This window comes from Sorex araneus, chromosome 4 (genome assembly GCF_027595985.1).
Source record: "Sorex araneus isolate mSorAra2 chromosome 4, mSorAra2.pri, whole genome shotgun sequence".
Taxonomy (NCBI): Eukaryota; Metazoa; Chordata; class Mammalia; order Eulipotyphla; family Soricidae; genus Sorex; species Sorex araneus.
In genome coordinates this window covers 158,580,562-158,596,019 of record NC_073305.1, presented here as the reverse complement: position 1 = coordinate 158,596,019, position 15,458 = coordinate 158,580,562, and the positions used below count along the sequence as shown (strand labels likewise).

At 39.7% G+C, this 15,458-nt stretch overlaps 1 protein-coding gene across 1 annotated transcript in view; it reads left to right on the top strand.

Moving 5' to 3' along the window:
* The window catches only part of MOXD1 (monooxygenase DBH like 1), an 81,202-nt gene extending 66,554 nt beyond the window's left edge, over positions 1 to 14,648 (top strand). The window contains exons 10-12 of the mRNA XM_004609091.2: positions 4,067 to 4,209; positions 11,939 to 12,107; positions 13,188 to 14,648. Of these exons, the coding sequence (XP_004609148.2) occupies positions 4,067 to 4,209; positions 11,939 to 12,107; positions 13,188 to 13,394 (519 nt within the window). The 3' untranslated portion in view covers positions 13,395 to 14,648. The remainder of the gene's footprint in view (positions 1 to 4,066; positions 4,210 to 11,938; positions 12,108 to 13,187) is intronic.
* The last annotated feature ends 810 nt before the right edge of the window (positions 14,649 to 15,458 follow it).

The window sequence follows — 15,458 nt, the reverse complement described above, 5'->3', positions numbered from 1 at the left end:
TGGTTGGACACATAGCTAGCAAGTGCAGAGTCCTGTGTTAGAACCCTTCACACACATGATCCCTGTCATGAATGTGGCCCTGGCGACCCCTGAGCACCAAACTGTCAGTACTATGTTGCCAGCTATGGCCCACACCTTCTCCTAGCACAGCTGGGTATGACACTTACAAAACTAAGAAAACCATTATTATATAAATCTTAGGGTTTTTTTTTTTTGCGGGAGGGGGTCACACCTGGCGATGCACAGAGATCACTCCTGGCTCTGCACTCAGGAATTATTCCTTGCGGTGCTCAGGGGACCATATGGGATGCTGGGAATCAGACCCGGGTCAGCCACATGCAAGGCAAACGCCCTGCCCACTGTACTATCACTCCAGCCCCTAAATTTTAGTTTTTTCAAAGAAGCAAAAGACAAATGTATTTCACAGGAACAAAAGACCAAATAGGTAATTAACATTTAAAAGGTTGCTCAATTTCATTTGAAACCAGGGCCATGAAAGTGTAAACTGGATAAGATATATTTTTTTTTTTTTGCTTTTTGGGTCACACCCAGCGATGCTCAGGGGTTACTCCTGGCTCTGCACTCAGGAATTACTCCTGGCGGTGCTTGGGGGACCATATGGGATGCCGGGGATCGAACCTGGGTCGGCCACGTGCAAGGCAAACGCCCTACCCACTGTGCTATCGCTCCGGCCCCCAAGGATAAGATATTTTAAACTCACTACTTTGTCAATAGTAGTGAGTTCAAAATTATGATTCCAATGTACTATATTAGAAAACTCATACACTGCTAGTAGGGATTTGAATTAAAAATACTGATTTGGGGAAACATGTCATCATCTAATAAAACTGGGCATTCTGTCAAGTTCCACCCATTTCCATATCTATGTTGTTTTAACATTGAGGTTACTTTCACAGGAATTGTTTCTAGGAGACAAATAAATTAATTATTCATACTAATGTGTAAAAAGAGAAGAATGATAAAATTGGGAACATCTCAACTAATTGTCAAAGAAGAATCTATAAATGCATTATAACATGCATAAAATGGGGGCATGAAGACATATTGGGGTCAAGACACTTGCCTTGCATTTCACATCCCCCACCTTGGTTTAATCGCTGGCATGCCATAATTCCCAGCAAGCCCCTAGTACAGAGCTTGGAGTAGTACCCAGGCTTAACTGGGTGTGGTCCACCCAACCCAAATAAATAGTAAATAGTTACAAAAATGAATGAATGTACTAACATATATTATTGAGAAGAACATAATGCTTATTGAAAAGAGCAAATGTGTAGTACAACATTTTCTAGACATTTTCTAGAAACAAGCTAAACAATTTGTTGTTTAAGAATACATATCTGCTATAGAGATCAGACAGTATGTAGGATGCTTACCTTGCGTGTGGTGACAAGGTTTGATCCCCAGCACCACATATGCTCCCTTGAGTCCCTGCAGGAGTGGTCCTTTGAGCACAGAATCAGGAGTCAGCCCTGAGCATGGCCAGACGTGCCTTCCACCCCTAAAAAATGTATGTTAGTGAACAGACGGTAAAGTGGAATGAATTATCATGAAATAGGAATATCAGAAGGCTGTGGTTAAGGTGAGGAAGAGAGAACATTTCCCATAATAATCACATTAATGGAAATGTGCATATGCTTTTTAAAAAAGAAAATTGAAAATAGTCACAGAGAGAGAGTTTTCAGTGAATTGTGTTGGTTTTATTTTTGACATGTCTTGCATGTGATATAGTTTGAACATCTCTGATTCAAGATATAATAAATTACTATCTTAGTATCTGTGTTGACTTTGTCTAAATATCTTCAATCAAGGCCCGCATGACTGAAACCTAGCTATTGAAAGCATCAGATAATAAGAGCTCATGGTTTTCCCTCTCTGAGCATTACTCTTTGTAGCAAAGAATACCTCACTTAAAGTTTTGCTTCCTCCAGGGCCAAGCAGCGACCAAGGAGAGAATCCAAGAGTCCAGCTCCCTTCCTACAATTTGGTATAATTTTGAATGGCCATCCTTGTCCCCTCATTTTTATATCAACTTCTCCCATTTCCTATCCCCTGCCTTGCTCATAAAGTGCAAGACATTACATTTTTTGCAACGAGTGAACCATTCTATATTGGCCATTACATTATTTGATTGATCATTACATGAGTAATATACTACATTTTCCACATTCACTTTTTTGGACAGATGATTTGCTGGATGCAGAGTTCCTAAATTCCTTGTCCTTTTGATCATTCAGTATGTCATTCCAGTATCTTTTTGTTACTTCCGTAATTTATGATGAAATTTCAATTGAGTCTAGTGTCTTACCTGTATGTGACGTATTATTTTTCTCTTACTGCTCTTAAGATTTTTCTATTTGACTTTGTCATTTAGCAATAATAGCTATGCCATGTCTAGGTATGAATCTCGTAGTACTTGACTTTTGCATTTTGTTGACTTTTTTAAGGTCTGTAAATTAATAGAATCATAACTTTTACTCACTAAATTTGAATCAATTTTAGACATTATTTTCTCAAACTAATTTTTTACTCACTTAATTTGAGACTATTTTATACTTTATTTTCTCAACCTTTTTTTCTCACTAAATTTGAGATTATTTTAGATATTATTTTTCTCAAACCATTTTTCTCCCATCCTTTTCATTCTGAAAAATTCAATTTTTTATTACATGTGTTTTGAATATTTAATATTGTCCAAAATTTCTGAGGTATTTTCACTTTCTTTTATCATTTTTATGAATTACTTGGATTAGAAAATTTTTTATTGCTTTATCTTCAGCTTTACTGATTCTTTTCTCTAACATGTCAGACCTGTTATGAGTTAATCTTGGGAAGTTTTTATTTATTTATGGAAATTTTCAGCTCTAAAATTTCTAAGTTTTATTTTAAGTTTCCTTTTCTTTTATGCCATGTACTATTTATTCATTCTAGTGCATCTGTGTCTAACTGCTTGAATACGTTTTTCTTTAAACATATTCAAATCTGCTTTTAAATCTTTGTGAAGCCAATATCTGTAACCTCTCACAATCAGTTTCTACTGTATCCCCTCAAGTACGGATTGTAGTTTTCTTTTTATTCTTCTTTTTCTTCTTGTTTTATTTTAATGAATCACTGTAAGATAGTTACAGACTTACAAACTTTTGTGCTTACGTTTCAGTACGTTTCAGTCATACAATGATCGAATACCCATCCCTCCACCAGTGCCCATTCTCCACTACCAATGTTCCCAGTATCCCTCCCACATCCTCCCTGCCCTTTCGCCAGCCCCCTCCCGCCCGTGGCGGCGGATTCCCTATTTACTCTCTCTCTCTCTCTCTCCTTTAGGGTGTTGTGGTCTGCAATGCAGGTATTAAGTAACCATCATGTTCGGTCCATAGTCTACTCTCAGTACACATCTCCCATCTCTCTCGGGTCCTCCAAGCATCCTTTACTTGGTGTTCCCTTCTCTATCTGAACTGTCTTTTCCCCCAGCACATGAGGCCTGTTTCCAGGCCCTGGAGCAATCCTCCTGTTCCTTGTCTCTACTATCTTTGGGTGTTAGTCTCCCATTTATTTTGATTTTAGAATAGACATACAGGTAACATTATATGAACTATAAATTCTGTTCTACTGAGGATATTTGTTTTTATTTTAGTAGATATCCTACTAATAGATTCAAAATGTGAAACTTGTATGCATTCAGATTACACAATTGATGGCAAGATGCTAGAACATTTATTTCAAATAGCAAAGTTTCCATCAAAGCGATTGATTCAAAAAATGTTTTAAAAATTCCATAATATTTTGAAATTTTCTTTTTTAGTGAGTAGTTTCCACTACAGAAACATAACTTTTAATGAGATTATTAGGGTCTTTTACAAATCAACTTTTAAAAAGTTAGAACTAATTCTTTAAAAATGTAACTATCTAAAAATTGTTATTTAAGTTTTTCAGTTTTAATATACATTAAACTTCAATATTAGGAACACTCTCAGATATGGGTAGGTTGTATTTTTGTCAGAAACAGTGGAACATATGCTTTCCTCAAACAAATTATCTCTATTTTCAGGGAGGACTAAGTACCAGGAATGAAATGTGTCTTTCATACCTTCTTTATTACCCAAGAATTAACCTCACTCGATGTGCCAGTATTCCAGACATTATGGAGCAACTCCAGTTTATTGGTGTTAAGGAGATCTACAGGCCAGTCACGTAAGTAGTGAGCATACTTTCACATGAAGAGTTTGTTATGTTTCAGGGAAGGACGGGGTTTATTTTGGTGTTGGACTAATTACCGTGTTATTGAATTCCTCTGTTTCTGTGTGTGGTATCCTAATGTATTACCTTCAGGTTGGAAAATCAGGTGAGTATCTTGCTTGTTATGTCCATTAACATAACCTCGGTTAGCCAACTCCCAGTTTTAGTGATTAACATGTAAGTGCCTGAAGAATTCAATGCACAGTTGTCCTATGGGCAGTATTTATTGCAGTCAAATGGACAGAAGAAAAAGACCCATTGGGCAAAATCCAGCCAACCAGGCACATGTCCAACGTATTTATCTCAGTGGAGTTGTACTGAATATACTTGATTTAACTTGCGTCAGATTATGGCAGCGTGTCTGGAGGACAGAGAACTTAGGAAGCACGTTAGAAACGAAGTACCCAGAACTACTTCTAGAGATTTAACATGCAATATTGTTTGTTTGTGTGTGTGTGTGTGTGTGTGTGTGTGTGTGTGTGTGTGTGTGTCAGAGAGGGGCGGGGAGAGCTTCTGAGCAGTGCTCAGGGACTTCAAGGCCTCCCACAATGGTACTTGACCAACCAGCCTGGATGATTCCCGTGATATGGTATTGCTCAGTCTGTGGTGGGATGTCCTCTAGGGCAACGCTGCTGGGACTCAGGGCTTCCAGGCATGCCAACATTCTAACTCAAGTACTGGCAGTGCCAGCTATGTGCTTCTGATTGCTGAGCTGCCTCCCTGGCACCAACAATAGTTTTCCAAAGAGTGCAGTTTTAATTGTCTATGCTTCATGGGTCATTCTTACCATTCAGAAAAAAATTTGTATCAGTATAGGAGATTGTTTATTTCCTAAATTCCCTAATGCCAGCTAAAGGTCACTCTTCCACGCCAGTCTGCTCAGTTGACTCTTATTTGCACAATTAGCCATTACAGAAACTAAATATAAAATACTATACAGGGTAAAATCATTTTCTTGCACCTGTGATTTTATTCTAGAGTAGGAGCAAGGTGGTAAATAACAATATAATTATAAATTTTCATATCTTCATATTGTTATGAAAATGATCGAGAGTGAAGGAAGTAGCTGTTGTCAATAGGAGGTGAATGTCCCTCTAAGGATATGCTTTAGTCTTTCTGAGCTGCTATAGCAAAAATGCCATAGATTTAGTCACCTGTAATTGGAGAATTGCAAGACTTGGAATTGCAATTTTGTAAAAGAAAATGGAAAACTGAGAGATTAAGAAAAGATGAGATTGTATCTGTTTTTTTTTTAAAGGAGAAATTATAAATGACTGAACTAGGGTTTCCTCTTCTGTTTTCTGAGAAAGATCTTTACATGTATATCTATACATACAATTTACTTTTTTATTAAAAAATAAATGGATTCAAAATGTAAAGCTGCTAAATTAAAAATAGCAGATAATTCACTTGGAAGCACAGGAATATAGTCTTGAGTTTTCAATTTTAATATTAGGTTATTCTTTCCCGAGATGTAAGTAGTCTATTTTTCCTTAAAAAAATTTTTTTTTGGCTTGTTGACCAGAAACTTTTCCAAATCATCTGTTCATTTGAGAAACGATGGAAAAAAATAGGTACTGAAAGCAATGTGTTTTATGTTTTGTTTTGGGCTTTGGTTTTTTTTTTTATTTTTTATTGAGTCACCATGTGGAAAGTTACAAAGTTTTCAAGTTTAAATCTCAGTTATACAATGCTCGAATACCCATCTCTTCACCAGTGCTCATACCAAGAATCCCAGTATAGCTCCACCCTGCCCCCCACACACCCCTAACCCCCCACGCCCCTAGCCCTCCCACCCTTAGCCCCCCCTGCCTGTGTAACTAATAAATTTCACTTTACTTTCACTTTGATTGCATACAATATTTCAACAAAACTCACTATTATTGTTTGGAGAGTCTCTCCCCTAAAGTCAGACCTGCTGAAAAGGAAGTATTAGATAATTTGTTTTCCATTGCTGAGGATGAAGAGGTATGAGGTCGAGTGACCACACTTAGCGGCCTCTCGGTTTTGGGTTTCTGTATTTTAGTATTTTAGTAACTAAGTCCAGAGAGATATCTGCCAGAAGTTGCATCGTTGCCAACTTGTACTTCTCAGTTACATTAGATTCCACATATGAGTGCAATCTTTCTATGTCTGTCTCTTTCTTTCTGACTCATTTCACTCAACATGATACTGGGCTTTGGTTTTTGTACCACACCTGACGGTGTTCAGGGATGATTCTTGACTTTGAGCTCAGAAATCCTTCCTGGTAGGGCTCGGGACCATTTTGGCTGCCTGGGGTCCAATCCTAGTTGTCTGTTCAAGGCAAGCACCCTACCATAGTATTGTCTTTTTTTGACCACTGAAACTAGTGTGTTTGACAAGATGAATGAAATGCCTAATTATTTCCTTTTTTGTTTAATTTGTCTTAAGCTTCTAGAATGTTCAGTTCCCTGTCTTAACAAGTTCTGCTGGAGTCCACACTCTGTTACCCCCCCAGGAAATATTGCAGCTAGACTTTTCATTACTTAGACAGGGAGAATTGCTTCACTGAACAAGGCCAGTTTTGAGATGTCATTGCCTACATGAAAACATTGAATGACATTGTGAAATTTATTTATTCTTCAAAAATATGAGTTAAAAAGGAGCTCCTGTTATAAAGCAAGTGGTTAGACTTTATAAATCAACTCTCAAGTCTAGTTCATCATTGCAGTGACATAAATGTTATAGAAAGCCAAAGCAACAAAGTACTGGCTTGAAGATCAGAAAGAAAAATGGTTTATATGGGTTGTTTTTTCCTGTTTTGCTCTACAGTAAATTGTTAATTTGATTTCAGGATGCAACACTAAAAAGAAATATTTTATGATACCAAATCTTCTAGTCTGTGTTTTTAGTGCTGTGATGGGTTAAGTGCTCTCTTTTATTTTAACACCCTGGAGTCATCGTAGCAATAGAGGACAAGCTGTGGACAACTAGAGATTTTTCTATCCTGTCTCCTGATTTGTCTTTTGGATGATGCAGTTTTCTCTGCTTCTCAATCTAACAGGACTGAAGGAAAAATGAAAGCTCACAGACATTAAAGAATAGATGATGAGTTTAGATGAATTCTTTATTATCTGTTGCAACACATATTATCACTATCTATGTAGTTTTAGCAAGATGTATATGACGGAAACATCCTGTGTGGTGGTTTTATTTCTAAAATAAATATGTATTTTTATGAAAAATATCACTTTTATTCTTAAAGTGTGTAAAAATCACACAGGTTTGCTATAAAGAATATTGGCAATGACAAAAATGGTTTAAAAAATTAATAGGTCTGGTTTTAAAAAGTGAATAGGTCCCCTACTACAGCGGGTATGGCTCATGCCTTACACATGGCTGACCCAGGAGGAATCCCCAGCACCTCATACTGTCCTTTGTGGCCCTCATGAACACATAGTTGGGGTCATTTATTTATATATGCTCCTTTTCATTACCTGTTAAAAACTTCCCCATTTGTAATTATGTTACTTCTTTTCTCAGTATTAAGTACAAACATTCTTTATGTTTTTAAATCTATGTCTTCTGTCAAATATGTGTTTGCAAATCACTTTCCCAATTTGTAATTTGATTTACATCTTTTAGATTGATTCTCTCCCACAACTCCTTTTTATCATTTTTTTCTTGTCCATTTGCTCTCCTGTGTAAAAACTCTTTGCCTACTAAATAATGTGATAATTTTTTTTTGTATTTTCCCTACAAAATTTTTTATTTCAGCTTTTACATTTACGTTAATCCATTTTAAATGTAATTTTTATATGTAATATGAGGTAAATTCATTATCAATATACTAAGTTGTTTAAGGTGCATTTGGTGAAAAAATGCCCTTTTGCTTTTGAATATTTGTCTTATCTTTTGTCTGGGGTCCACACCCGGCGGTCCTCAGGGATCGCTCTTGGCTCTGTGTTCAGGGCTTACTCCTGTCAGTGCTCAAGGGATATTAAGTGGTGCCAGGGATCAAACCAGGATTGGCCGCATGCAAGGCACGTGCTTATGCCTGCCATATCACTCCCACTCTCCTACTGAATTGCTGTAGAATGTTTGCCAGAAATCATTTGACCATACTTTAACTATTTCTGGACTCTGTTTACTGTTTGACTGCTATTCATGTTACTATAATTTCACATGCCATTTAAATAGTTTCATTATTATGTCTTAAAATGGTTGCAACTACCAAAACTTTGTCTCTTTTTTCTTTCTCAAAATGGTTTTCAATAACCTTAGACCTAGTCCTCTGCTGCATTTATTTTAAAAAATCCTTCAATTAAAATACAAAAGAGCATTACTTATTAATGTTAGGTTATATAATTGTGAATTATTTTACCAGCTACACTAATACATAAATAATACTCTGTAAGTAAACATGCATCTGACTTGACATTTACATCAGTGCCCAGATGTATGGAAACATAGTTGTGTTAACCTCTACTGCAATCTTAATGTTCCTAAGTAATCCCAGCCCCATTGATAGTAGAAGCACTTAATATTTTAAGGTTATTTCTTTCTGGTTTAATAGTTAGTTTGGGAACCTGGACACAAGATAGGCCAATAAGGTGCATGCATTGCACGTGACCAAACCGGGCTTGATTTCCCAGAGCTCCGCCAGGAGTGACCCCTGAGCATAGAACCAGGAGAAAGCTGGGTGTGCTCCCCCCACAATGCACCCCAAACCACTCCTCTGTACAGGATAATTTTTTTTTTCAGTCTTCTCTTTTTCCAGAGGTAATCTGGAAAATGACTGAGATGACAAGTGGTTGTTGGTGAATTATTACAGAGCATGGGTCTGAAAAGGGAAAGGAAAGGAGGCAGAAGTGTCAGCTACCTGGTCTGTCTCCAGAGGGTGTGTCCACGCGCCCAGGTCAGCCAGCCTTGAACCAGTGGACGCGCCCTTTCTACATCATTTCCCCACGTCTTTACAGTAATGTTATAAATAAACTTATACCTAGTCTGTCATTATACTGTGAAATCCCGATGAATAATAATTTACTGACTTACCCTAGCGGCAAAGCTTTTTTTGGGTTTTGTTTAAAAGATTTCTTCTACGCAGTATTTTGCGTTATTCACCTTCCACTGCAGAAAATTCAGTTTGCTCTCAGCCTTATCAGAGAGTGCAGCGCCACCTCGTGGCGTTTTCTGTGGTTGCAGGCTGATGAGTTCCACCTAGATTTTTGATTATTTAAAACCTTCCTGGTGCCCACTGGAGCTAATCAATGAGCAACGGGATGACAGTGATACAGTGACAGTGATAACGTTTCAGATTTTTAAGATAGTTTTGATGGATTAATTTTATATTTCGTATACCAGTAGCAATGATGGGTCTCATTCCCCTGACCCTTGAAGAGCCTCCAATGCGGCACCATTGGGAAGAACCAGTTAAGAGAGGCTTGTAAAATCTCAGGGTTACGACGAATGGAGACGTGACTGAGACCACTGGAGAAAATCGACGATCAATGGAATGATGATGATTATGATGATTTTATTTTGAATTATTGTACATCTCGGGGCCGGAGGGATAGTGCAGTGGGTAGTGCCCTGCACGTGGCCTGCTGTGCTTGGATTACCTGCCTCATAGATCACTGTGGGTTCTGCCAGGAATGGACCCTGAGCACCACTGGGGTTTGACCCACAAACAAAAATATCAATAAAATAAAATATTTTATATCTAAGAAACATAACTTTAGTTTTTATTGTATTATAAGCACATTACCTGCATCATAAGATGCCCTTTTGAATTTTTTTGTTTTATATTCATTTTGGATATCTCTACAAGCCTTCATGACATTTTTACTACTATTGGATTAACTTCATTTTATAATGTTATCTAACGTGTAACAACATTTTAATTCACATCTGTATAGGGTTTATTTTGATGCTTTTAAAAATTCTGGCTTTATCTCTCTTCACTCAAGGATCTCCTTCCCTGTTCTCCTGTCCTCACTCTCTTTCCTCTCTGGTGATCACCATACTGTTGTTCCAATCTCAGAGCTCATTTTTTTATTGAATCACCCTGAGATGCAGTTACAAAGCTTTCTTGATTGAGTTTCAGTCGTGCAATGATTGAGCACCCATCCCTCCACCAGTGCGCATTTTCCACCACCAATGTCCCCAATATCCATCCCCCCCACCCCACTCCACCCCCTGCCTGTATGGCAGGCACTTTCCCACTTTCCTTTGGACTCTCTACTTTTGTCAGAGCTCATTTGTGTCAATTTGTGATTGTTTTTCTTTTAAAACTTCAGGCATATATTTCTGTACATAGAGTACTTACTGCCATTTCTCTTTACTACTTTCACTGTATCACTGTCATCTCATTGTTTGTCGATTTACTCGAGTGGGCACCAGTAACGTCTCTATTCCTCCCAGCCCTGAGATTTTAGCAGCCTCTCCTTACTCGTCTTTCCCAATGATTGGAGGCTCTTTCAGGGTCAGGGGAATGGAAACTATTGTTATTGTTTTTGGCATATCTAATATGCCACAGGTAGCTTACCAGGCTCTGCCTGTGCGGGTGGGATACTCTCGGTAGCATGCCGGGCTCTCCAAGAGGTGTGTGTACACACACACATATATATACGTACCTATATATGTATGTATATATATATGCATATTACTCTATAATTTTGTTGCCTACTGTCTGACCTCCATCAAATATGGTGTGGTAATTATGGAAAATGGGTAAGAAGTATCTTATAATGTGCCCAGAAAGCGGACTGGAGCATGGCAGCGGTTGGGTAGTGGAGGTCAGCTGCTGGGGCTGGGTCCCTTGGGGCGGGGAGGGGTCTCACCTGCCCCCCTCTGGGGCGCCCCGAGTGAAAACAGCCTGGCGCGGGGTCCGCTACAGTATACTCCCCATATGGAAGTATAACATTCAAAGATAGCATTTGATAAACCTGAGTAAATTGTGTGTATGAGAGAATAGTGATTAAGTAAATGATGAAATTGTGAAGATTAGGAGTGGAAATTTCTAAGTTGGAGGTTAATTAGCTGGTAATTACTGAAAATCATCACAACATCTTCATATGTTTTCACGGGAGCCAAATATCTATTGGCTACCCTTGATAACTTACCAGAAGGTCCTTGGCCCTTCAAGATGCTTCTGAATTTCTATTTTTTTACATTATGATTTTTTTTGAGCACCAAGTGGAAACAGCAAATATCTGTACCCTGTTTATTTTTCAACAAAAATAAACAGAATAGTGGTTCATTTTTGATCGTTTCTATTTTTGTCACCTAGGCAAACCAAAAAGAGCAGGCAGCAGAGGTCAGGTTTTAAAAAATGTAAAATTTAAATTTCCGCCTCTGTTGCAGTATCATGCATGAAAATGCTTTATGGCTTATTTTGCAAGAGTCATTACAACTCTTCAGAACTGAATGCTTATAATACTTATCAGTTATATTAACTAGAACCAAAATAGATTAAATGAGGAATTTTAAGCTCTGGTGTCAAAACTATTTGTCTAAAAGGAATACTCCAGTTCCTGAAACAAGGATTTGTATTTTAGAGGCTCCTTATGTGCTATGCATTTTAACCCATCACTGCTAAAGAGTTCGTGAATGTTTTGCAGTAAGTAATCTATGTACACAAATAAACAAGGTTGTTGAAAAGGTGTAGAAACATGTTATGCTTTAAGTTTTTCTGAATAATTGTTATTCCTCTTAAATTCAGGACCTGGCCTTTTATTATCAAAAGCCCCAAGCAATATAGAAACCTGACTTTCATGGATGCAATGAATAAATTCAAATGGACTAGAAAAGAAGGTGTCGCTTTCAATAAACTTGTCCTCAATCTGCCTGTGAACGTGAGATGCTCTAAGACGGACAATGCTGAGTGGTCGGTAAGTGCTACTGCATCAGCGGCTCCTGAGAAACCCTCTGGTAGCTTCTGCCTGACTCCGTGACATAGCTGGGGAGGGGACACGTATTTCTCAATCCAGGCTCTGCTTATTTTTCTGTTGTGTCTCATCATGTTTTTAATGATGCTTAGAGTTGACTGGAAATTTTGGAATCCACTTCTTTTTGAAGAGGACATTTGCTTTAGAAATAGAGTTGAGGTGAAGCAGGAGTAAGTTAAGAAGTTCCTGTTCGGGGGCTGGATGGAGCAGGCGGCTCAGGCATTTGCCTTGCATGCGGCTGACCCAGGTTCGATCCCCAGCGTCCCATATGGCCCCCCAAGCACCACCAGGAGTAATTCCTGAATGCAGAGCCAGGAGTAATCCCTGAGCATCTCTGGGAAAGAAAAAAAAGTTCCTGTTTTGTGGAGCATTTCTTCTTCTCAGAGGAGTATTGTCTGTCATTATCTCGTAACTATGAGGACCCAGGAATGAGTAGATGGTTGGTGCCTATGTCTAAGACAGCAGATGCTCAGAAACTCACACACATCGCAGGGCCGAGACATCACCACCCACATGGGCCAGGGACTTTTAGTCATATGACAAGATTTATTAGGAAAAGTCTGGTTAGAAGCTGAGGGAAGGTGCTTGCGTGCACTGGGAAGCAGGTAACGGGGGGAGTCAGGGTATCGCTCTGACTAGGAAGAAGCTGCTGGAGCACTGTCCTTGGTGCTCTAAGGCCAAGGCAAGGTTGAAGTGTTGCTGGCACCCCAAGGGCTCCGTTTCCACATCTCAAGCCATGGGACGCAGCAAGTCAAGACCATTTAGTCTCTGTAAGTCTCAGAAATGTCAGATGCTCAGAGAAGGCGGGAGCGGGAAACTCCCTGCCAGTCCTGCCACCTCTAGGGGTCAAGGGGTCATGCCAGGAAGGACTCCAACAATTGTCCCCCTGAAGTCTGACTCCCCGGGACACTTGCCTTGTCCAGCAGCGACACCCCATTTTTGCATCCTGACAGAAGCCAAAGGACTGAGAGTGGGGGCCCAGGAATCAGACCCTCGTTCACCGTGTCTGCTCTTTCCCTTCAGATTCAAGGGATGACAGCGTCCCCTCCGGACATAGAAAGGCCCTACAAAGCAGCACCTCCGGCATGTGAAGCCCCTTCCTCCTCCTCCTCCTCCTCCTCCTCCTCCTCTTCCTCGTCCTCCTCCTCATCCTCCTCAGCCACATGCAGGCGCTGCTTCCTCCTGACGCACCTGTGCCTCGTGATGCTCAGCGTGTGGCCCCGGTCCTGAGCTCGTGCCCGCTGAGCCACCACCGTCCACACGTCTCACTTCATGCGCAAGTTAGAGACACTTGGGTCTGGAAGGCTGAGCCCGGGGAGCATGGAGACCCTCCTGTCAGGCAGCTCGTTCCTCCCCAGAAGCCCGGCTCCCAGCGCCCGGGGAGGGATGTCATTCTCTTTCTCTTCGTGTCCTCAGACATCTCTGATGTCAGCTGTGCGCTGAAAGCTACCCAGCAGCACCAACCTGGCTGTTTCTTAACTGTTTGAAAAAATCAGGGTGAGAAGAAAATGAAGGGGTAGTTTATTTCCTTCCGCATCCCACTTTAACGGAACAGTCAGTGTTGCTCTTTTATGCTTTAATTTGGGGGTCTGTACGCCTTTGAAAAACATAAATCTCTGTTAACAATATAAAGGGGGCACACTCCAGGTCCTGGCAGATACGACGGTGGTTCTTTATGTAGCACCTGCCTCTTTCTGGGAATTCTCCAGAGGCCCCTCCCCACAGTGCTTTCTGGGAATGCTACGATCAGCTTCTTTATCCAGATTTATTGGCATCGTTCATCTCCCCCAAACCTATTCCAAAGGTGGTGTTTTATTCTTTTGTCCTTGATCTGACCTTGGCCAGGTGTAGTTTTGGCTTGGGCTGCATCATCCTTGCTCAGAAAAGAAAGAAAAGGGATGTGAATTCTGGTCCAGAAGTGAGGTAGACGGCGGTGGCGGAGGAGGATAATGGAGGCCCTGTGCAGGGAGGGAGGGGTCCTTTGTGAGGTTGCAGGTCAGGCTGAGCAGTGTGGGCCCGCCAAGGAGGTCCGAGCTGTGAAGTGCTCGAGCATCACACTGACCCTCCAGGTGTCACACACACTGCAGACCGACTCGGTCTGTCCCAATTGCTCTTGTAGGTGTATTTCTGTCTGCTCATAAACCAACTTTTTCTAATAAAATGGTCATCAATTAGAAAGACTTGCTTTTTTCTTTCTCTTTAGGTAGATCAGCTAAATCTTTTGTGTCCTCCCTTCATTTCTTTTCTTTATTTTTTTTCCGATTTTTGGGTCACAGCCAACAATGTTCAGGGGTTACTCCTGGTTCTGCACTCAGGAAATACTCCTGGCAGTGCTTGGGGGACCATATGGGATGCCAGGGATTGAATCTTGGTCAGCCGTGTGCAAGGCAGACACCCTATCCCTATATTATCGCTCCATCCCCTTCCCTCATTTCTTAAGCTAAATATTTTTGGATCATATATAAATAAACTCAATAAGGTTAATTGTGTGTGGTGTGTGTGTGTGATCTCATATACTCCTTGGGAGAAACAAAGGACAATACAGATGTTTTGTATTATCACTTCCAATATAAGAGACAATACATTTTCAAGCCCCTTGTCCCTGGCAAATATCATCTTCAGCATGAACTCTGTCATCTTTTTAAGTAAACGCTGTACTTTGGAGTGTTTCTGTCTTGATTCTCAGAATTTTTCCATTTCATAAAATGTTTGTGATAGTAAGTTTTATAGTGAACTTTACATCTTTTATATTGTAAGTGCTACATAAATATCACCATTCATATATTTGTGTAAGAAATATAATCATTCCAAGCACTCACTATTTGAAATCTTATATTTATTTTTAGGTCAGAATTTCTCAATCTGATATATCAAAGTAAAGTGATATTTGGAAATTGATTCATAATTTGTTCACCTAATTTTTGCTAAGGAAGACAAGCATATATAATAAATATACATAAAATATATAAAAAATAAGCAATTATATGAGAGGAAAGGGTACACAACTTCTGAAGACTGCATATTTTGATCCAAGGAATCTTTTTATGATGTTACAGAGAATACAACTGACCTTCTCCTAGAGTTCTCAAGAATACTTATAATTTTGAAGAATTGGCTTCTTTTCTCTGAAATAGGTTATTTTGCCAACCTATCTGCAGGATTCTGACTATATATATATTTTTTTGGATCACACCTGGCGATGCACAGGGGTTGCTCCTGGCTCTGCACTCAGGAATTATGCCTGGCAGTGCTCGGGGGACCATATGGGATGCTGGGAATCAAATTTGGGTTGGC